At 63.4% G+C, this 22,773-nt stretch overlaps 1 protein-coding gene across 7 annotated transcripts; it reads right to left on the reverse strand.

Moving 5' to 3' along the window:
* Positions 1–395: 395 nt before the first annotated feature.
* HUS1 (HUS1 checkpoint clamp component) lies at positions 396–11,804 on the reverse strand. Of its 7 annotated transcripts, none has more exons than XM_072777637.1 (9): positions 11,636–11,795; positions 10,912–11,039; positions 10,653–10,829; positions 9,406–9,513; positions 8,248–8,322; positions 3,657–3,756; positions 2,273–2,392; positions 1,620–1,733; positions 396–628 (listed from the first exon to the last, which is right to left on the reverse strand). In XM_072777637.1, the coding sequence occupies exons 1-9, from the start codon at positions 11,685–11,687 to the stop codon at positions 546–548; spliced, it is 957 nt and encodes a 318-aa protein (XP_072633738.1). In that variant the 5' UTR covers positions 11,688–11,795; the 3' UTR covers positions 396–545. The 7 variants fall into 7 exon arrangements, 6 of the variants coding, with proteins under 6 accessions (XP_072633738.1, XP_072633745.1, XP_072633743.1 ...); XM_072777641.1 differs by lacking the exon at positions 396–628 and adding an exon at positions 638–1,174; XM_072777644.1 differs by lacking the exon at positions 1,620–1,733 and having other exon boundaries at positions 10,939–11,039; positions 11,636–11,804.
* Positions 11,805–22,773: the final 10,969 nt, after the last annotated feature.

The following is a 22,773-nucleotide window of genomic DNA, read 5'->3' on the forward strand; positions in this document are numbered from 1 at the left end:
GGGTCTTACCACGCGCTCCAACGCGCTCAAGTGGCTGGAAGACAACTGCTCAAGGTTGCAGATTCCTCTTCCGCTTACCCTAACCCCGCACCTCACTTCTCGGCCTTGACATGCCAGTTAAGACGAGTCACAGCGGCCTCCCCACAGCGGGATCGGATGGGGCAGCGTCGGGGGGGGGCGGGAAGCAGGGCCAGGGGGCTCTGCGTGCTGCAGCTGGACACCCGTGTGACTGAGGCGGCCACAGGGCTGCCCCGGCCGGTTATCAGGCTCCGAGGACAGAGCCAGGGGAGGGTGGGGTGTAGAAGCCTAAACCTACCTGAAGTCTGGATAAACACAGTCTCTTTTCCTCATTTTCCACATCTTGACAACAAAACAGACACGAGAACAAGGGAGAATAAAATGTAGTATGTTTATCCAACTGTCTTTCATTAACCCAACTTTTAGCCAGAAAATTTCTGAAAAAGTAAAATGCACAGACTTTCATGGCTCTACACATGGCCCACGGCCAGCACGGCGCAGCCCCGAGCTCCCGGGCAGGGACCGGTCTATGATAGGGCTGGGATGAAGTACTGCAGGGAAACGTCCTCGTGGAGCAAATCAAAGTGGATAATCTTGTTACTGACGAGGTCTGAGGAGAGAAGAAACCCTGTCACTGCCAAGAGCCCCAGCGCTGCGGCCCACCTCCCTGGGGACAGGCTGCAGTGGAGGACAGGGCACAGGAGGGGTGCACGTCGCACCGAAGCCCAGGTCAGGTGGCGCACACAGGGCGAGGGGCACATTCCTTGGGAGCCCCGCTCGCTTCAATGGCCATGAGAGGCCCTAGCGAGAGGCAGTGGTGACGGCAGGGCCACAGCCAGCACGGGCAGGAGCGCGGGGGCGGGTGAGGGGACCCCATGGAGCCCATGAGGGTAGGCCAGGCCAAGTGCCAGGCTGCAGAGGGACCAGTCACAGGGGCCGTGGGTGGGGCAGGCGGAGACCCAGGGTGTGGGGCAGAGGAGTGGGACGCTGCAGGACGCCACCCCGGGCCAGAAACCACAGACAGAAAAGCTGGTTTGAAATATCAAGCAAAGGGTAGGAGAAATCCAAGTCGTACTGTGTCACAATCCCTGGCTCATCACTGACCTCTGGGGATCCCAGTCACCTTTCTGAGGGCTCAAGCCACTCAGCTGGCCGCCTGGTGTAGAACCCACAAGGCCCGCTGTCCTGAGCGGGCCACGAGGGGGGGGACTCAAGGGCAATGCCCCCCTCCCCCCGGGCTTCCACTCTACACAGGGCAGGGCCGGTTTGCACTGGCGCCACCCAGCAGCCTGTGCAGAGCCTGTCAGCAGACGGGAGGGGTGGCTGAAGCCTGGGCCGACCCCACACCAAGACGCAGCTCCCACCCTCAGCCCTAGAACCCACAACAGGCCAGGCCAAGGGTTCTCGGGATGCAGCGCACGCAGACCCTGGTACCCACCCCAGGATCCGGCCATTCCAGCATCTGCGACCATAACCCTGGCCCTCGGTCGCCGTGCCCCATCGCCCCATCTAGTGGACGTGCTCACTGCCCTCCCGTGATCTGCTTCACTGCGTGTCTCCTTCTATGGGGCTGCTCCTCCTTGGCAGGCACAGCCACCTACAATTTTCTGTTCCCGTCAGGTGCGCTCCTGGGCCGTCCTGAGCGCCGCTCCCAGTTGGCCGGGCGCTCAGCCTGCCGGCTCCTCTGTGGAAGGTGTGGCTCCCTTTCAGATGCCCTGATCGGAGCGGCGAGGAGACAGAAAGAGCCATGGAAAGCTCAGGGCGAGCAAGCCCTTCCTCCTGTGTAGCCAATAACTCCTGAGAGCCAGGAGGGAGGTGCAAGCTGAGGAAGACGGGGCCGACCGCGATCCAGGGCCCACAGGCAAAGATCGGGACAGGAGGCAAACGGCCAGGTAGGGGACAACTGTAGGCAGCGCTCAGGGTTCGACCCACGAAGGCAACAGAGGCAGAGCAGGGGAGCTGGGGCCAAGCCCACTTGACGTCAGGGGCTCCTCTCAGCAGGTCAGACTGGACGATCAGCACCCGTTGTCTGGAAGCCTCCCCGGATACAGACCCACACAGCCCCGTGCCTAGCCAGCGATGCTGCAGGCCACCAGGCGCTGCTAAATCCAGGAAACCCCAAACACCCACCTGCCCGAGAACACCGGGTCCCTGTGGCTGAGCTGTGTCTGCACTGAGGAGACCACGTACCGTCACGGGCCTGCCTCTGATTATGGGATCTGAAACGTGGACAACGATACACACACACACTCACTGCACACAGCCCTCGTAGGGTTCACTTGCTGTCCAGCGAGGAACTGCAGGAGCTTCCGGATGTCTATGTGCACTTCAGCCATCTGCTCGGGGGGTCTCTCCTGAGACGCGTCTTCAGAGGCTACAATGACACGGACAGTGTGAGAGGTGACCGGGAAGTGTGGGGACTTAAACGGACGATTCCCGTTGCCACTGGCTGGCACAGCCTGGAAATACAAAGTGTGAACACAGTCGTGGCTCAGCAAGCAGCTACCGAGGCCTTCCCTCTAAAACACTGCGCAAACTCCCAGGGACTCTACCTGAAATATGACCCACTCTCCCCATTTTGGTCCAAGGAAACGGTTCCTGCTAGCCCCCTGCCACATGCTGAGGAGCGGGACCACACAGCTCACATGTGACTGCTCCTCCTTGGGAACGAGGGGGAAGAAACGGTCCTTCCCCCTCTGGCCAAGCATCACACACCCTTGTTGTAACACATTAAAATAAAGAAAACGAGTAACACGGAAGGCACTCATTTCACATGGCTGTCAGCAAAGCCTCGCCAGGTGGACCTCCCATGGCTGGATCAGCACATGCTTCGCTATAGAGTGGACCCCCCTAGGATGCACCTCTCTTAACGCAACGTGCACTGACACACCCTAACTGTAGCACCGGGGGTCCTATCACACGGTTGAGAACGTTGGAGGGGGCCCCAGGGGCTCAGTGGTTGAGCACCTGCCTTCGGCTCAGGTCATGACCTCAGGGTCCTGGGATCGAGCCCTGTATCTGGCTCCCTGCTCAGCGGGGAGCGTGCTTCTCCCTCTGCCTCTCCCCGACTCAGCTCTTGCTCAAACAAATAAAATAAAATACTTTTAAAACTTTAGAGAAAGAACAGAACACACCCGGGATCGATCCGTTTTCCACATCATCAATGGACGTCCCAGGGCCCCGTGTGGCGTCCGCTCCAGCACCCGCTCTGTGTGTCCCAGGAGCTCTGCAGGCACCACTGGGCCCCCTCACCCCCGGCGCCCCTGTCACCCTGTCACTTGCCGCAACTGAACTGGTCCCGTGATGTCCCAACACCACAGAGGGGACGAAACATCAGGTCAGGCGAAGAAAGCTGTTATGTGCTAACCTAGTCCATAAATACCAGGGACTGCAGCGGCAGGAGGTGAACCCTGTCTACCCGGTGTCACTATTCCAGGGCAGAAATGGGCAGATACGGGCCCCTGGGGCCCCAGGGACCACAGGTGCAGGCGCTGCTCCTCAGGCCAAGGCGGCTGAGCTTCCCCAAGCCTGAGACCCCGTCAGCCGCATTTCTCCCGTTCTGCAGGCAGAGATCTGAGCAAGCTGTGCCCCCCGAAACCACGTGTTCCACACACAACACGACCCCTGGGAACACGTACCGGGCGGAGGGTTCCCAAGGTCTTTGAAGTGAGTTGTGACACACACTAGTTCTGTTTCTATTTTCAAGTTCAACTCTCCGCTGAGGTTTGCTTCCATGATCTGCAAATGGAGTATTTTACAGTCTTAAAAAAGAAGGAAACAAAAGGGGGAGAAAGAAGATCAGCTCCTGCTAAACCAGGCAACACAGCGGCCGCCAGCTGCAGCCCCCTCGGGGAGGGAGGCCCACCCGACACCCCGCAGCCCCCGCGGCCCCCGCAGGAGGGCCCATCAGAGCAGAGACCGGGGAGAGGCGGCAGCAGCCTGGCCCCAGGATCTTGGCAGGTGCCCGCGCGGACAGGAAGCCATGGGGGCGAAGCACAAGGGGAGTGGAACGGGAGGGGGGTTTCCAGGAGGGGAGGACAAAGAGCGAGAAGGGATAGCGGAGGGGCCGCCGTGGAGGCGGCGTGCTGTGACGTGCCGTGGTCACAGCAGGACAGAGCCCTAAGCCCTGAACCTCAAAACCATCTGGGGTCCCACTCTCATGCCGAAAATGAGAACCCGTGCTCTAGAGGATTCCTCAAAGGACTGTGGTCAAGCCCCAAAGTGAGATCTTCAGAGAAGACAGCCAGCACGGTGGCAAGAGCGCTCGGAGACGCAGGGTCCAAGCAGCCGCGTCCAGCTCCGCGAGGGCAAACCGCCGGGAACAGAAGGGAGACAGCAGAGCCCGAGTTGGGGCCGGGTCGCCGGCAGAGACAGCGGAGGAGGACACGGGATGGCATGGTGCCCAGCAGCAACACGGAGCCCTGGGCAGCACATGAGGGCCCAGCGGTCCCCGGGAGCCCTGGAAATGGGGAGGGGATGCACCTGCATCCGCCTGCGGGGAACGCTGCCCGCACAGAGGAAGGCCGGCCAGAGCGGCTCACGGCAGGCTCCAGAGAAGGCCCCTCGCCACGCCTGTCCCCACCGCGAAAGCCACTCCTCGCAGTGACTCAATCAGAGCGGAAGCCCGCCCGCCCTGGAGAGCACGCGGTACAGGCCAGGGTGGCGGGAACGCCGAGCAACACGACTCCCAGGTCGTCTGTCCCAAGCGACCCTCTGGGAGGCGGCTCGACGGGACCGCAGGCGGTCTGCTGTCCCCGTACAGCGCAAGCAACACCCGCGCCACTTACAGGGGAATGTGGGAGCAGAGTCCCATGGGAGCGTTTCCGTGCTGACAACGGGGACATCCTCAACTGCTACAAACAGGAGGGGCATGTGGAAATCAGGAGAAGCTTGTCCACAGCTGTATTCTCTAAGCTGTCAAACCCATGTTCTGACTACAAATGCAACGTAACTACAAAACTTTGAGAATCTCCTGGGAACATAACCCGTTTTTAAAAACCAAGCTCAGGAGTGCCCGGGGGGCTCAGTGGGTGAAGCCTCTGCCATTGGCTCAGGCCATGATCTCGGGGTCCTGGGATCGAGCCCCGTGTCGGGCTCCCTGCGCGGAGGGGGGCTGCTTCTCCCTCCGCCTGCCCGTCCCCCTGCTTGTGCGTGTGTGTGCATGTACTCTCCCTGTCAAATAAATAAGTTCTTTATCACAATTAAAAAAAAAAAAGGGTAAAAACCAGACTCAAGGTTGGGAGGTGAGATTTCCAAATTTCGAAAGGTCTGGAGATGTGGCATTTCCGTCTGCACTGCCAGCAGAGTGGCTTGGTGACCTGCACTGAGGGACAGGCCCCGGCCAATCCCCAGAACCCGCCTCCCAGTCTCCCAGCCTACGCCACTTCCAAGGTCACAGACAGCTCTCCTTTCCAGCTGCAGCCTCCACCACCAACCAGCACGCTTGGGTAACGGGACTAAACCCACCAGTGAGGTTCACAGAAAGATGCGTGTGCCGCCGTATAGCCCACGGCCTCGCAGACCAGCCCATGGCATGCGGTCTCTCTCCCAGGTGTCGGCACCTGCCCCCCTCTAAAGCCGGAGGTCTTCGGGAATCCACAGAGCTGTCTGCAAGTCGGCAGTTTTGGTTACCCACCAAACCCAGAGGCTGGTGGGAAACCTGAGACCTGCGGGGAGTCGGGGGGAGACTCGGCCCGCAAGGCTCTGGGCTCGGGCAGCCGCATCTGTACGCAGCAAGCGCAGTCTGATATTCCTCATTCCTGTCCCTTAATACCTGTGAACTCAAGTATTTCTCATTCTAGAAACAAAATTAAAAACCTCTCTGAACTTGACTGAGCACTTATCTGGAGTTTGTTAAGATTTTTATTTCTAGGTCATCTCTACCCCCGACGTGGGGCTTGAACTCACAAGCCTGAGACCGTGAGCAGGAGAGGCGCAGAAGCCAGGCAAGGACCCACAGGCTCCGAGCGTCCCAGGCGCCTCTGATGACTTGAAATTGAATAGGAAACAGTCCTCCAAAGATCGGACTGTTGCATAATCTTGGAAACATGCCCTCGAACGTTAAGTGCTTGCTGTCAACTCTCCATGTGAACCCAGACACATGCTGTCGCATTTCTGAGCCCATCCTCCTGGAATCCAGCACAGAACCTGAGCAAAATAACATAAAACAACCTGCAGGTTCTCACTGCCTTTGAAGTGGTTTCATATCAAGATTTCATTCAGGAAAGCAGCCTGCCAGGCTCTCCTAAGCTTTCTTCTGATCCTAAAACCGAAGTGATCGCACACGAGCCCACCCACTGGGGCACCAGCAGGGTCTGGAGTGTAATGGCCACCAAAACTCAGGGACAGAGGGACAAAGGCCTAGTCCTCTGAGCGCGGGCCACCGAAGGCTGGCTGTGACCATCCTCGGGAACATCAACCGCTCCAACGTTACTCTATTTCTCACGGGGCTGGGAAAGCCCTTACTTCTCTGTGATTTCGCCAGTGACCGTCCCCTACCACTTCTAAGCGTGACCCAGTGCGCTGGGCAGCCAGCAGGAAGCGTCTCTCCGCACACACAGAGCAGCAAAGCTCCCATGAAGATGTGCCATCCTGCTCACCTCGGGGGATACCTGGCACAAGGCCAATGGGCTGCACGGTGTGGCCAGGAGGGGCCTCAGGCCCACGTGGCCCGAGGACCACCCCTTGCCACAGCGTCACGATACCATCACCCCTGCTTTAACCACAAAGCTGACGAGTGCAGCTTCTGAGCTGAGGGCAGGCGGAGCAGGACGGGGCTCTCACCTCGGCCACTGCAGGCGGTGCCAGGCCAGGCAGCAGGCACACCAGGCTGCGCATCGGGACTTGGTCCCAGACCCCAACCCACACCTCCTGAACCAGAACGTCAGCTGGCTCTCCCTGCAGGCCTCCCCGCTCCTGCCTGGGACCCCAAGTACAGCCGCACGGGCCCCACCCCGTACCCAGGACGTAGGGAAAGACCGGGGGGCTCAGCCCGGGTGTCAGCACCTCCTGGAGGGGGATCTGCGCAGGCTGAGCCCCCTCCTTTCCCTCTCTCCCCCTTCGGACGCAGACTTCTGGTCAGGCTCACTGAGCTGTGTGCCTGGCCACTCCAGAATACTTCCCAGCAAGAGTTCCAGACTGTAGCAGCCACGGCATGAAATCTGTTTTTAAACATTCCAGAGAGGGCAGCCCCGGTGGCGCAGCGGTTTAGTGCCGCCTGCAGCCCGGGGCGTGGTCCTGGAGACCCGGGATCGAGTCCCACGTCAGGCTCTCTGTGTGGTGCCTGCTTCTCCCTCTGCCTGTGTCTCTGCCTCTCTCTCTCTGTCTCTATGAATAAATAAAATAAAATCTTTAAAAAATTTTAGAAAATAAATAAATAGGGATCCCTGGGTGGCGCAGCGGTTTGGCGCCTGCCTTTGGCCCAGGGCGCGATCCTGGAGACCCTGGATCGAATCCCACGTCAGGCTCCCGGTGCATGGAGCCTGCTTCTCCCTCTGCCTGTGTCTCTGCCTCTCTCTCTCTCTGTGACTATCATAAATAAATAAAAAAAAAAAAGAAAAGAAATAAATAAACATTCCAGAGAGAGAAAAACATCTCTGATGGCTCTGGGCCCCTGTGCTGAGTCATTTCCACTGAACCAAAAGAACACTCAGAGCCCTGGATTAACTGCCCTGCCTGTCCCCCCATGTGCCTCACGAAGCCCCTCAGAGCCTCTTGGGGGTGCCCAGAGTTGCCCCAGAGGAAGCTCCCAGCTCCTGACAGCTGGATTCACGTGAAAGCAGCCACAAGAAAACGCAGACATTTGGGGGTAGCCTCGTCCCGGGCTAAGTGGACAGGACCCTCCATTCACGGCCAGCACCAGTGACTCCTTAAACAAACACGTATTAGCAGATCAAACATGGAACGTCGTGTCCAACATAGGAAAGAAGGCCCAAAACCGCTAAACACATCCTCACGAGGCCACAGATGCAAATACACGGGACGAGGGCCACGGTGGATGCTCTCCCCGAGGGGAGGCAGCAGAGAAGCCCCAGAACAGGATTCTGCTGGCAGCTGTGAAAGTGCTGGCTCTGCACCCAGGCCAGGTCTCCGGGGCGCCCGGACACCACAGGGCGGGGCATGAAGGCATCCATACCTCCAGAAGGCGCGGCCTTCTCCCAGGGCACGCGGCCCAAGCCAAATGCTTGTAAGATACGTGAAATGCCCTTTTCTGAAGAAGTCACCACTTACAAGGTGATTGCTGATGTTCTTCATTTTTTCCACGATGCTCTTCATCGTCTTCAAGGCTGGTAAGTAAATACTAACCTACAAAACCAACGAGGAACATCGAAGGTGTTAGAAACATGAGCACGGTCAGGTAGTGACAGGGGCTCACTACCCGTCTGCGATGCGTGTGTGCTTAGCAGCTCTCAAGGCCCGTTCTCTAGTTGTCTGAATAAAGTTCCTTTAAAAACACAAAAAGAAGGACGCCTGGGTGGCTCAGTGGTTGAGCATCTACCGTTGGCACAAGGCGGGACCCCAGGGTCCCGGGATCGAGTCCCGCGTCGGGCTCCCTGCACGGAGGCTGCTTCTCCCTCTGCCTGGGTCTCTGCCTCTCTCTCTGTGTCTCTCAGGAATAAGTAAAATCTTTAAAACACAAAAATATGAAAAGAAAAACAACTTTACCACCCTGCTACCTCCTCCTGCCTCTGGTCACCTGGGCGATGGCGTCCCTGTGGGCATCCGCCTGGGGCCAGGCCGGCAGCCCTTTAGCCAAGATGCCCCTGCACGGCCGGCGGGATGATGCAGCACCATCCTCTGCCCTGCGGGGCCACAGCCACACGCTGGCCCCACCCCACACGGATAAACCCTGCGAGGGAGCCTGGCTCCAGCCCTCAGCCCGGGCTCCGAACAGCGCCTGAGACGGTGCGGTCCCTGTAGGGACCTGCCAGCAGGAGTAAACGGTCTCCCCAGTCTGTGTCAACACTTCCCTTTCCAGAAATTGTGAGCAAGAGGCGGAGGACTCTGTGGCACCGCCCTGACTCTCGGGGGCTCTGGGAGGCCCCCCGGCAGGACCCGCTCTTATACACGTCCTGGACAGCGCTCCCCACAGATCTGTCCCCTCTGTGCCCCGCTAACTCCAGTGCTACGACCCAAGCACTTCTCTCTCCGTGTGTCGCGTGTGGTGTTTCCGCCAAGTGCAGCGCTATCTTTAGGTATTTTACATAATCCACAAAAGGCAATTACTGCAATTCTTTTCCTGAAGTATCCTTTAAAAATGACTAGCATTTCCTCTCAGGTACTGTATGATTTTTAAATAAAATAAACTACAAGACTGTATCTGAAATCAGGGAACTGGAATCACAGCACTGAACACGTCACGAGCGAAAGACAACTGGCATCACTCACATCGGAGTCTGGGATGGTAGGTTCTTGCAAATCCTTCCACAGCTTTCTAGGAATAACCTTGACGGGGATGTCATGGGTCACCACGCGACTGCTGCTCGACACAGATAACTGTCAAGAGAAAAATTAAAACATATTCTCGTAGCGTGAATTAAAAAGACAGAATAACTGAAGGATAAATGGAAATGGGTACCCAAATCTAAGTGGAACGGCCTCAATTTGTTCATCAAGGCACATTCACCAGATATTTAGTGCAGGCCTGTTTGGCTCTTAATCCTGTAACAGGTTAGATGTGTGGGAAGTAACACAGGGTCCCCAAGTTCCAGGGGCACAGGTGGGTCAATGAGCAAGAAAACCAACACCCACAGGGGCATCCGGGGCTCAGTCGGTGAAGCATCTGCCTCTAGCTCAGGCCATGATCTTGGGGTCCTGGGATCGAGCCCCGAGTGGGGCTCCCTGCTCGGCGGGGGTCTGCCTCTCCCTCCGCCTCTCCTCCTCCCCAACTGCTCAGGTGCACACATGCAAACATGTGTTTTCTCAAATAACTAACTAAGTAATCTTTAAAAAAGGGAGGTGGCTGCATTGAGGGAAGGTGAGGAGGAAGGGCACTGGGCTGCAGGTCTCAGGGAGCCAGAAAGGGAGACATTCCAAATGGAAGCCTGAGGGCCCCCAAAGTCTGGGAGCTGGGAAAGAAGAGGATGCTCCAGGGGACCATGTGGACGGCGGGAGTCGGTGATTTGGCTCCAAGACAGCGGGGGCCAGGCGCGCAGGGTTCTGGACATCATGGTAAGACACGTCAACCCCATCCTGTGGGTCAAGAGAGCCTACAAGGTGTGTGTCCCGAGGACAGCCAGGCAACAGAGGCTTCTGGAAGCAGCACTGACAGGTGTGCATGCTGGGAGTACAGGAGGTCACCCGAAGGTGTCAGAGGGGATGTGGGGAAGTCCTCCCAAGGTGCAAACAGACAGAGAGCATGATTTGTGCACGAGGTGACCACACCTGTAATGGGAACACGCAGTCGGAAGCGGGGTGGGGAGGGCCCTGGCACGGGGAAAGACAGGGTCCCAGCCCGCGGCAGGAGCGCAGCACCATTTACACACGAGGGGGCCTGACTCCCGTGGAAAGCAAGTGTCTGCGCGCACATCCCTCCTGCTGGTAAGCCAACTAGCTTCCCGTGTGCTGCTGCAAAGTCCGGATTCAGAGCCACTGGTAACCCGGCCGGGGCCGGCTCGGCGCTGCCCCCCACTCACCAGCTCTATCGAGACCGTGAGGCAGGGAAAGTGCTTATTAGTCAGCTTGATCTTCAAGGCTCTGGCGTTCTGGGCCGTTTTCAAAGCTCGAGATAAATTTTCCGCGGTTAGGTCTAAATAGATGGCGTTGTTCTCCGCAGAGATGCCCTCCATCTGGAACTCGCTGAAGAAGTTCTCCTGAGGGAAGGCGAGGAGGGGACCCTGTGGCCTTTCCCAGGGCTCCCGCGGAGGTGCCCCGGCCGCCCGCGCCTCCTCTCACCTGCTCCAGCTCACACCACATGCTCACCCCTGCGCTGGCCACTCTGTCCGACAGCACGAAGTTCAGCTTCTCCGGGCTGATGCGCAGCGTGCAGGTCTTGGCCAGCTTGGCGATCATGGCACTGACCCCTGCGGGGAGCGAGGGCGCAGGGCAGCTGCTTCAGGAGGCTGGTGCGAAGGGGCCCGGTGCAGCGCCCCGGGAGGGGGGGGGAGGGGGACGGGACGGGACGGAGCGGGGACTGGGAGGGGGAGGGGACGGGGCGGGGAGGGGGAGGGGCGGGGAGGGACGGGGCGGGGAGGGGGACTGGGACGGGACGGAGCGGGGAGGGGGACTGGGACGGGACGGAGCGGGGACGGGGAGGGGGAGGGGACAGGGAGGGGGAGGGACGGGGAGGGGGAGGGGACGGGGACGGGACGGCGGCGCGGGGCTCCCTCTCACGCTGGGCCACAGGGCTGCAGGCCGAGCCGGGGCGAGCCCAGGGCCCCCCCCCACGCTCGCCTGGCCCAAGGCAACTTCCCCGACCGTCCTGGGCGCCGGCTCAGCCCGCGGGCCCCACCGGCCTCCAGCCCCCCTTCCCCCGCCTTCCCCCGCCTTCCCGGGGGCCCATCACCCCCCCGCCCCGCGCCGACGCTCTGCCCCACGCCCTTCTCCCCGTCGCCGGCGCCCCGGCATCCGCCGGCCCCCGCCCCCGCGCCGCCCCCGCGCCCTCCCCGCCGCCGCTCACGGGTGAAGTGGTTCAGACAGGCCGCGTCCACGATCTTGGCCCGAAACTTCATGGCGGGACCCGCGCCGCCCGGGCCGGCGGGCGCTCCCCACGTGCCTGCAGCCGACCGCCGGACACCGCGCCGCGCGGGGAGGGCGTCAGCGCACGGCGGGGCGGGCGACCGGGGTCACATCCGGGGGAGGCGGGGATGGGGGGGGGGCTCACGTCCGGGGGGCGGGGCTCCGGGGCACATCCGGGGCGGGGCTCCGGGGCACATCCGGGGCGGGGCTCCGGGGCACATCCGGGGGCGGGGCGGGGCAGGGGCGGGGGCGGGGCGGGGGCGGGGCGGGGGCGGGGCGGGTGCTGCAGCGACGGCCGGCACCGGCCGAGGACGCTCGTGTGCTGATGCGCTCCGATATCCTACAACTTTTTAAAAATGTCTTATTCATTTATTCACGAGGGACACACGCAGGACAGAGGCGGAGACCCAGGCGGAGGCAGAAGCAGGCCGCACGCAGGGAGCCCGCCGGGGACCCGACCCGACCCGGACCCAGACCCGGACCGGACCGGACCGCCGCAGCAGCCCCCAGCCCGGGCGCCGGCCGCCCCCCGTGTCGGGCGCTGATGGGCGCGCTCGCCCCGCCTGCACTCAGGGTGTCTGTCGAAACACACGCACTTAGTCCCCCGGTGTTTCCGGCGCCCTTCTCTGGGCCTTTCTAGTCCTTGTTGGTTTCGCCCTCTTTCCCCCTTAGAATCCCTTGCCGGACGGGCTCAGCGGTCCTGAACTCCTTTATTCGTTGCCTGTCTGGGGAACTCCCGATCTCTCCTTCCGTCCTGGACGACAGCCTCGCCGAAGAAAGGATTCTTGGCTGCGCACTATTCCCATTCAGCAAATTGAACATGTCCTTCCCCTCCTTTCTGGGCTGCCGAGTCTGTGGGCAGATCTGCCGAAACTCGACTCACCTCCTCGTCGGTCGGGGACTCCCGCCCCCGCAGCCCCGCCTCGGCCGTCAGGACCCTTTCCTTGTCTGTGTATCTCGTGAGTCCAGCTGCCCTGTGCCCCGGCGGCGTCGGCTGCTCGCGAATTTAGTGGGAGTTCTCTGTGCTCTCGGTTTCAGTGTCTGTGTCCTTCCTCGGGTCAGAGAAGTTTACATAATTTGTCCAAATAAAACTTCTGCCCCTTTTTCTCTCTCTCCATCTTCTGAGTCTCCTGTGATATGAATGTTATTGTTTTAATAAGTGGCTGAGTTCCCTCCGTCTGCCTCTGTCGTCCATGACCTTTCCTGTTTCGAAGGCTTCCACTTGGGACTGCGTCAGTTAGAGCATTTTTAACGTTGGCCTGACTAGATTTTAGTTCTTTTATTTCTACAGTAAGGGATTCTCTAGTTTTCTTCTGTGCTCTTTTTCAGCCCAGCTGCTATCTTTATGATCATTGTTTTAAACTGTAGTTAGACATCATATATGTGTATTGATGGACTTCCTGGCCGTGAGTACAACCTCATGTTATTTTATGGAGGTGAATTTCTCCATCTCCTTATTTTATCCAGAAAGAAGGAAGAAAAAAAAACAAACAAGAAAAACAACAATAACAACAACAGCAACCACCCCCCCCCCAAAAAAAAACACCCCACTAGATCCTGTGTGTGTTTTGGCCTGCTTGTTAAAAGAATCTAAATTCCAAAATAAAGAAAATCAAAGTACAATGAAAGTAAGCAAAAATAAGTCACATATAAGGTATATACATAAAAATTAAAATCAAGCAATGAATAAAAAAGAATCGAAGAAAAGAAATGAAAATAAAGCAAGCACAAAGTACAGACGAAGCTCGACCCCACTCTCCCCGCGGAGCTGGAGCTCTGCGGCCTCGGCCTCTGCGGTGGGTCGGTCCACCTGGCCGCAGCGAGGGGGCGGGGCGGGGCCTGGGGGCGGGGCCGCGGCGCTGACGTCAGGTGCGCACCTGCCTCGGGGGTGATGCACCTGCCTCGGGGGCGATGCACCTGCGGGTCAGAGGCGGGGTCTGGCCTCCCGCGGGCGGCGCTGTGCTGCCCCTAGCCTGGGCGCTGAGGGCGGGATGCGGCAGGGGCGCCGGGTCCCCTGGGCCTGGGGCTGAGCTTCCCGCCACCCAGTCTGCAGGGGCCTCCGCAGAGGAGCGCCCGGCCCCGGGCCTCCGCCGCTTCTGCAGACCCTGCGTTCACCCTGCCTGAGGCCCAGCTTCTGTTTATTTTTTGATCTCGGACAAGTGACTGAGTTTCACACCTCCAAGTTTTAGGGGCTGCCCTGGAGGAGACCCGTGCTCCTCCCGCCCGGGGGGGTCTCCTCCCACTTCTGGCCTTTGCTGGCCCGGCCCAGGGACGTGGCTCCGTGACTGCACAGGGGTTTGCAGTTTGTGGCCACACAGGGCAGACAGCTGGCCCTAGTCCCGCGGCTCTCGGCCGGGGTCCCCGCTCCTGGGCCTGGGGACCGTTGGCGCCCCCGTCCTTGGGACCCCAGGGACCCTGAGCCCACCCTGTCGCTCCAGGGGCCGCCCCCCACTTCGCCTCCCGAGCACCGTCAAGGCCGGCGTGTCCCCCACTCTAGCAGACTTCTGGAAGTTCTGACTTTGTGCTCTGCTGCTTCTAATACTGTGCGTAGACCCGTCAGCCGGCTCCCTGCCCCTGTGGGATCCGGGGCTGTGTCTCCCCCAGACCGACTGATTGATTTTCTTTTTAAGATTTTATTTTTCTGTCCTCTCTACCGCCACATGGGGCTTGAACTCTCCGCCCCAAGAACAAGAGTCGCATGTTCTTAGGAACCACACCGAGCGGCCAGGCTCACTTTGATTGATTGATAGGTAGTAATTGAAGCCGACGTGCTGCCTGTGTCAGGGCAGAAACTGAGCCCCCGCGTGGAGGTGCGGTGGAGTCATTGGGACCTTGATCGATGTTAAAGAAAGCAGAGCCTCCCCGGGAGCCCAGGGAGCGGGGCCCACACACGTGACAAGTTGGCCATTTCCTTGACCAGGAGTCATTTGCCTGCCGATTTATTTAAATTGCTATTCAATGGTGAAGGTCGTTCTAGGATACAGCGAGAACGTTCTAGGTTCGGAGGTAGCTAAAGCTCCCCCGTCATGGACTCCATGTCCCAGTTGGGTGCAGAGATAGGCGAGCCAGCAAAGAGATGAGAAACATGGCCTTGGGGTGCCTGCCGGCCTGGTCGGGGGACCTTGATCTCAGGACTGTGAGTTTGAACTCCATGTTGGGTGTAGAGAGGACATAAAAATAAAATCTTTAACAAATAATAGATGGATGAACTAATAAAGCATGACATCGAAGGTAAGTGCTCGCTTCAGGACAAACCTCAAAGCGGACTATGTCTAACCTGCGACCTGTTCTTGATCGCCCCGCTTGCACTCCTGGGCCCAGATGATGTCCTCCACGAGGGACGGTCCCACCCGAGTGGGAGTGGGCTTCCTTCCCTGTAAGGCCCGTGCCTCCCCTCGTTCTGCAGGAGAGAAGAGCCGGGAAGGCACGAGCTCGGGGGATCAGCATAAACCTCAGCGATGGTCCTTCCCAATCCCGGGAGCCAGAACTCGGCCTCCTTTTGGGACCCGACGTCGTAAAGAAGCCCGTGTGGTCAGTGGCTCGGATGCAGGGTGGAGGCCGAAGGAGAATCAGGAAGAACAAAATAGGGGGGAAACCAGAAGCTGAAGGAGAGGAGGACAGATGTCAGCATCCGGAGCCTTCGCGGGGACCCGGCGTCCTTTCCCAGGAGGGGCCCCCCTCTGTAGGGTGCTTCCCGCCGCCCCGCGCTCCCCGTTGGCATCCGCAGGCACATCCCTGGGCCTCCAGCGCCTCTGCAGCCGTGGTCTGGAGCGTCCTCCGTGTGTCCTACCGGGGACCCCAGCATCGTGTCTGTAACCATCCGGCTGCTGTCTGACAACAATCGGGGGATTCCGACGTTTGTTGGGTTTGGGGTGTGTGTGTGTCTGTCGCCGTGCCGCAATCTGATCCTCAGGCCGCGTCATCCTGATGCCGAAATGGTTGAAACACCATCATTTCTGGTGCTGGCGCTGGGCGGCTAGCTGGGTTCTCCTGGCCGACCCGGGCTCCCTCGTGCCGTGCCGTCCTGCTGGAGGGTCAGCTGAGCTGGAAGGTCCGGCTCGGCCGCATTCCCGTGTCCGGCAGTGGGTCCCGCCAAGCGCCGGCTGCTTCTCTTCTCCCCGATGCCTCTCCAGCAGGGAGCCAGACCTCGGGGCCGCCCTGGGGGGAGCTCCTGAGGAGCCGGCTGCCCATGGCGGGGAGCCCTGGGGCTGCCTGTGTGTGGGAGTCAGGGTGGGGATGGGGCTGGGGTCCCTCGGTCCCCTGTGCTGCCTGGCCTTCAGGCTGAGCCCCATGCTCACCCAGCCCCTACTCTCTAGGGCGTGCAGGGTGCCCTCCACACACTGGTGCGAGAGATCCAGCAGCACCAGGTGTGCACGCTGAGCCCACCCGGTGAGGGTGGCCCAGGTGTGAGAGCTGCAAGGGCCTGCTGTCCTGACATCCCCTCCGGGGCCACGCTGACCGCCCCGCGGGCCCTCTGTGCCCCAGGTGCACAGGCCTGGGGTGGGGAGGGGAGGAAGCGCCCCAGAGCCCAGGCAGCCCAGGCCCCCTGGACAGAGGGGGCACAGACCTCCCAGGGTGCTTAGCACAGACCCTGGTGACCTGAGGCTCCCCGGCTGTCTCTCTGTCCCAGGCCCGTCCTGGCCGCGGGCACAGGCTGAGTCGCAGTAGTCTGTGGGGTCCTGACCCTGGCATCTGGCCGTCCCTGGAAGGCACGTGGGGATGTCAGCTGTGTGTGCCTGGTGGCGCCCCTGCAGGGGCTGGTTGGGGCCTGGGCGGTGCCCCCTCCTCCTCTCTGGGGGTGTCTCCGCACCCCGTGCACAGAGCTCTGGGAGACGCAGAAACAAGCCGGCCGTGCATTTTCACACAACACTTTATTGAACTTGCAACAGCAAACAGGGCCTCAGAGCCGAGGGTGCGCGCCTTCCCCTGGGAGACCTTCCTGTCCTTAGAGGAAAGCGGGAAGCCCACAGGGGTGCGGGCGCTGGAGTCCCCCACCTGGGAGCCTGTGCAGACTCGACTCCGGGTGGGGGCGCGTGTCCTGAGGTTGGGGCATTGAGAGGCGGTTCTGGGGACAGCAGGGCTGACGTGGACCTGCGGCCCATGGGCTCCTGCGCTGGGTCCCCACAGGGCAGCTGGACCCCAGCCTTGGGCCCCCTGGGGCCGGGTGACTGACTGCTGGAGCCCCAGCATGTGGAGGAGCCTGCCTCCTGGTGTGGGTGTGGGTGGGGCCCACAGGCCTGCCCCTGCTGCCCTGCCCTGGGGTGTCCCGGGATCCCCAGGGCTGCCCTAGGTCAGCGACCTGGATCTGTGGGGCATGCCCAGGGCCCAGGACCGGCCACATCCAGCTGTGAAAGGGCTCGCTCAGCCCGGGGCCAGAACGCAAGCCTGGCCAGGGCCCCGGGGCGCTGGATCCCATAGTGCTGGGCCTGGGGGGGGCTCGAGTCGCCCCTGCCCCCACAGAGCCCGGGGCCAGGCCAGCCCAGGTCCCTCTGGGTCAGGGACTGGAGTCCTGTGCGGGGGGTGCCGCCCTCCGGGAGGGACAGCGAGACAAGGCAGGGCACGATGATAGCGGGCCAGAGCCTCTGGGCCCCCGCCCTCACCGCCATGCTCTGCCCCCGAGGCCCGCGAGCATCGAGTTACCCCATGGATGCGGAGGGCAGAGGGACCCGGGCCTGTGCGGGGCCTCGGGGCAGGGAGCTCAGTGCCGCCCGGGCTCTGCCCTGGCTGTGCCCGTCACTGCCCAGCGAGGGGCACGAGCTGCAGTGGCTGCGGGGCAGGAAGGGTGTCCTGGGCCCGACAGCGTCGTCCCTAGGGGGCTGGGGGGACCCCGTGATGGGAGTCCCGGGGGTGCTCCAGGGCCTGGTCTGTCGCAGGGCCTCTGGGGTGGCCCAGGCAGGTGCCGAAGGGAAGGGGACCCCGTTTTTTGTCTTGAAGCCCACCATGTCCGGGGGCCGCCTGCCTGCACCGTCTTGTTGCACTGGGAGGGTGGGGAGGGAGCTCCATCACTGGGGGGGAAGTTGGACGATGGCCTGGCCGGGAGGGGGTCCGGGCGGCTCAGGCTGGGTGGCTGGGCCCGGGGAGGCCTGCTCCTCCACCCTGGGCGGTGGCTCAGAGGCCGGAGAAGGGAGGAGAGGCCCGGGCGCCGGGGACACTCGCTCTAGGCCCAGGGGCCTCGTGGGGAACTCCTCAGGTCCCACTGGAAAGAGGCCGACGGGGTCAGCGTCTCCAGCAGGCTGTGTGTCCCCTGCTGGGGGCCCTGGGGGTCCTCACGGCTCCCGCGTGGCCCCCCGGCCTGACCCTGTGCTCAGCCCCCCACACTGGTACCCAGGCCCTGCAGTGGGTGCCCGCACGCCCAGCCCTGGCCTGGGGTCCCCGAGGCTGGAGCAGAAGAGGAGAGCCCCAGAGATGAGGACGGGGGCCCCGGGGTCTCTGTCCCTGTGGGCGGCCCCAGCAGGCCGAGTCGGGAGGGGCCGGGGCCCTGAGCCCACTTGGGGGGGACAGGTTGCACCGCATCCTCCAGAGCTAGGTCATGGAGGCCCGAAGGTGTCTGAGCACCGCCTCGTCCTTCAGGGCCCAGGGCTGGGCCAGAGAGTCCTGGAGGAACTCCCGGAGCCCTTCCAGGAGCAGCTTCAGGAGGCGCTCTGGGCGGTGGGCGAGAGTCAGACCCAGAGGGCCCCGCCCTGGGGCCCCTGGTGCTCCCAGGCCAGCAGCTGGGGTCCCGCTGTGCCCAGGAGCGCTGTGGGCAATGTGCTGGCCGGGGAGGCCCCTGCCCGCTGCTCTTCTCAGGGACCCCCGCTGCACCTGCCTGCCCCGCCGTCCCCCCGCCCCAGGTCTGGGTGCTGCTCAGAGCACAGGGTCACCGCCCCTGCCCCCCGCCCCCGGCACACCTGGGCTCCCAGGGGCTCACTTACTCCTGTGCACCTTGAGGATGGTGTAGGCCATGGCCGTGAGCACCCTCTGCCCATCCAGCATATAAACATCCCACAGCTTCAGGGTGAGCGAGAAGGGGGTCTAAGGGACAGCGGGGTCGGAGGAGCGGCCTGAGCAGGGCCCCTGGGGGCTCGGCTGGGGCTAGGCTAGGCCTGCCATCTGCCCCCGGCTGCCTCTGACGAGGCCCCACAGCCCCCCCCGTGCGTGCCCTCCTCCCAGGGAGATCAGGGCTCCCGGCCGCTCCGGGTTCCGACCCCAGCCAGCACCTCCCACACCCCTGGGGGCACAGACTCTGCCCGCACTTGACGACACCACGCCTCGAGAGGACCCCAGGCTGGCCGCCCGATGGGCTGAGGGCCCGTCCACACCCCGGGCTGACCCGGCCTCCCCCGGGGGAGCTGAGGCAGAGATGGCCCGACCCCCGGAACCTCGTCCAGGGACCCTCTGGGCTTCTCCAGGATGGGCTGGGCTGCGAGCCTCAGCCTCAGGGGTCGGGCCTGGCTTGTCTGGAGGGTGGGGCTGAGCTGGGCCCTCCCCAGGGGCAGGGGGCAGGTCCGGGAGCGGGGGTCCCGGGGGGGCCTCCCCTGGCCGAGGAAGCACTGCAGGAACCACTTTGGGGTATAGATGCCGGTGGACATCTGCTCCTCGTCCAGGCCCCAGGGGGAAGAATGTGACCCCAATTCTGGGCAGCTTGGAGTGCCGTGCCCCCCACCCCCTGCCCCGGGCCCCGGGGAGGGAGCCTCAGGAGCTCCCACTCGCCATGTGCTTCCTCAGGTCAAGGAGAGCTCTTTGGAAGACGCGCTCATGATGAGCCTGGAACCTGAGGAGCTTCTGGAAGCCTGGGACGAAGAAGCCTGAGAAGGCCCCAGGCCCCCACGATCAGGGCCTCCTGCACCAGGTAGGGTGGGGGGTGCCGGGGCAGGGCCCCCCCCCCACGCCCTGACCCCCGTGTGCCCACCGCCCTCAGAGCCCTGACTGGACCCACTCTTCCCAGAGGGCAGGGCTGCCTCCCAGGCTAGGGGCTTGGGGCCCAGGGACATGCCCGCGGGGCATGAGCTGGGAGCTGAGGACCAGGCCCGGCTGACCCAGCACCCTCTCTCCTGCAGGGGCCGCTGCGGGGACAGGCGGGTCCCCAGCCCTGAGGGGCAGCAGGTGCAGGCCATGGGGAGGGTGATGGGCATGCATGGCCCTCTGTGGGGCTTAGGAGTGAGGCTGGGGGCCCCCAGGAGGGGGAGACGCTGCCCCCTGGGCCCCGTGTGGCCGTGGGCTGGCAGGGGGGCCTGGGGGGCAAGCAGGCAGCCGGGCGGGAGGAGGGGGGGCAACGGGAGTGCGAGCCCGGCCTGCAGACGGTGGGGCGGGTGGCCGTGGCTCCGGGACCCCGAGGCCACCGGGGAGGCGGGGCCCTTGCCCGTGCGGGGGTGCGGGCTGGGGGTCCCCGCCTGCCCCCTGGTGCAGCAGCCTTCAGGGAGGCCCTCCTGACTCCCCTCCGCCCGGCGGCCCAGCGGGCCCCTACCGTGCATGGCGTGCCTGTCGTTGGTCATCATCTGGGCCAGCGCCCAGAAGGCGTCCTCCTCGGGCAGGAACATGAGGATGGCCGCGATCTCGCTCATGCCCTGGCAGTAGCCCACCTCCTGCAAGAGCCAGAGCCCCACGGAGAGCGTGCGCCCCGAGGCCCCCTCTGAGCCCTCGTCAGGCTCCCCCGGCTCCCTCACAGCCCGGGCTCCCGGAGGGGGCTCCCAGAGGGCGGGGGGGCAGGTGAGGGCTACCCGGACCAGCTCGGGTGCCAGCACCCCGGGCCCCACTACCGAGCCCTGCGGCCGCCGTGGCAGGGCCCCCATCCTCAGACCAGCAGGAGGGGCCTCCGTGAGCTGTGCCAGGCTGCAGGGGACCCGCCAGGTCTGGAGACCCCCCGGAGGGCAGGTCGGGGGGGCCTGACTGTGGTCCCTGGCAGGTCCCACGAGGAGAGCTGGGCCAGGACACCCCGCGGGGCCGGGGAGTGCGTGAGCTGGGGTCCTCGGGGACCCTTCTGGAATGTGCCGTGGAAGGGGGCGGCCTCCTGGGCGCCTCGGCCTCGTGCCCTTCAGGGGAGTGGGAGCCTTCCCCGCCCGGGTTCTCGTCAGTAGTGCCGTCTGTCAGGGTCCAGACCCGAGCTCTAGGACGGCCGCGGTGCACGCGGGGGCCCCGGGCAGCCCCGGCCCTCGGGCACGCAGGCCCTGCCTCCCCTGGGAGGTCTGCACCCCGCCCCCTGCCCGTCCCGGAGGAGAGAGACCCTCCCCGGCATCTCGGGGCCGTGGAGCTGGGGCCCTGACTGTGAGTGCCGCTGGTCACCAGCACAACAAGGCTGCCTGCGGGGCAGGAGGGGGGGCAGGGACACTCACGGTGTCGTACACCGAGTAGGCCGCCAGCACGAGGAACAGGGCTCCCTGCCTAGGAGGGGGGACAGCGGGGGGCTCTGCTCAGTCAGCCCCCGGCCAGCAAGACCACCGAGGTGCCGACACCCGCCCCGCAGGCCCCGCGGCCCGCAGGGCCCCTCCGCAGAGGCCGATCTCTGGGGTCAGGTCTGTGCACGGGGACAGGCGGTGACCTCACACGTGCAGCGTGCTGGGGGTTAAGTGCACCCTGGGGTGTCCGACGCCTCCGAGCGGCTCCCGCCATGGGGTGTGCAGCTCTGGATTCCCCGAGCACCGCCAGCGCCCCCTCCAGCCCTGGAGCGGCCCCCCCGCACGTCCCCTGGGAGCCAGCGCTCCCCCTGCCCCGGTCCCCACAGCCCCTGACGCCTCTCCTCCCCTGCCCTGGCCTGGCCTGGCCCCGTGTCCCAGGAACACCACCAGCCCCACGTGGCCCCTGCCCCGAGCCCACGCAGCCGGGGCATCCGTGGCCCTGAGCACACCCCCACGACTTCCCAGGTGTCCCTGGGCTGGACTCTGTGCGGGGGACCCGGGGCCCACACATCCCAGAGCATCTCGGGGCTCCAGGTCTGAGCCACTGTGAGGAGAGCAGGGAACGTCGTGCAGGTGTGACCCGGATACAGGCTGCGAACCCCTGGGGTCACTATCTGAGCACGGGGGGTACGGGGTGCGGCCCCTCAGCGCTGCCAGGAGCCGCCGGATGCCCCCCGCACGGCGGCCTGAGTCTGCACCCCGGCTCCGCGGCCCCCGGGCCGGGGTGCTGGAGGCCGGCTCCCCCTGGGCGGGGGTCACAGGTCAGCCTGACCCCGCCGCGCTCTGAGGGCCACGGGGGCCCCAGGGGGCTGCAGGTTCCCTGCAGGGAGGAGCACCGAGTTCTCGTGGGGAGACGGTCTGAGCGGCCCCCTGGGAAGCCCAGCTACCCTTGCCTGGTAGCCCCCTAGCCCCGCCCCTGGCGCCCCTGCAGGTCACCCCTGGGGTCCCGGGCTCCCACACACCCTGCCTGCTGCGCACAGAGGTAGCTTCACCCTCTGGTCCACTCACCGGCACCCCCCTGTCGGGGGCTCCTTGCCTTCCCCACCTCCCCGCAGCCCCTGGGGACTCTACGGGACACCCGGGCTTCTGACGGGAGCAGGCCATCCAGAGAACCCCAAGGTGGCCGGGGAGGCTGAGCATGTCCCACAGGGGGCAGCTGCACCGCGTCCTTGTTGGGGGGGGGGGGCGGGACCGATAGTGTAGGGGTGGGGGTCTGGGGGTGTGGGGGATGGTGTGGGGGGTGATGTAGGGGGGATGGCCTGGGGGCGTTGGTTGAGGGGGATGGGGTGGGGGGCTGCAGACACAGGGCACCCCCTTCTCTAAGGTGCACACGGAGACGTCTACAGATAAAGGCGACCCCAGTCTGGGGTTTGCTGTGACCCCTGCCCCTGCCCCTGGGGCCCCGTGTGCTCAGCGCAGGGCCTGCCTGGACCGGGGTGGCATCTGGGGGTCGTCATGCTATGTGTCCTCACCAGCTGCAAATTGTCTAAAATAAAATGCCCAGAATTCAGAAGTACATAAAGCACCGAGGGTGGGTGTCACCCTGACCTGTCCGACCCTCGTCGGGTCCATATGTCCCAGTCCAGCTGCGGCCATGCACCCTGGCCCCCAGGTCCCCTTCCTGCCCCCCACGCCCCCACCCCGGCCCCCTGCTCTTCATGGGTCTGCCCCTCACCCCCTTGGGGTTCAGTTCAGACGGTGACCCCAG

This window comes from Canis lupus, chromosome 15, assembly GCF_048164855.1.
Source record: "Canis lupus baileyi chromosome 15, mCanLup2.hap1, whole genome shotgun sequence".
In the NCBI taxonomy this organism is placed as follows: domain Eukaryota; kingdom Metazoa; phylum Chordata; class Mammalia; order Carnivora; family Canidae; genus Canis; species Canis lupus.

Bases quoted from the DNA above. Each gene is read 5' to 3' on its own strand.
- HUS1 (XM_072777637.1), bottom strand. From the start codon at position 11,687: ATGAAGTTTCGGGCCAAGATCGTGGACGCGGCCTGTCTGAACCACTTC. The intron at 10,830-10,911 runs GTGAGAGGAGGC...GCCTTCCCTCAG, and splicing joins TGTGGTGTGAGCTGGAGCAG to GAGAACTTCTTCAGCGAGTT. The intron at 9,514-10,652 runs GTGAGTGGGGGG...TTCTCTTGACAG, and splicing joins TCACGGTCTCGATAGAGCTG to TTATCTGTGTCGAGCAGCAG.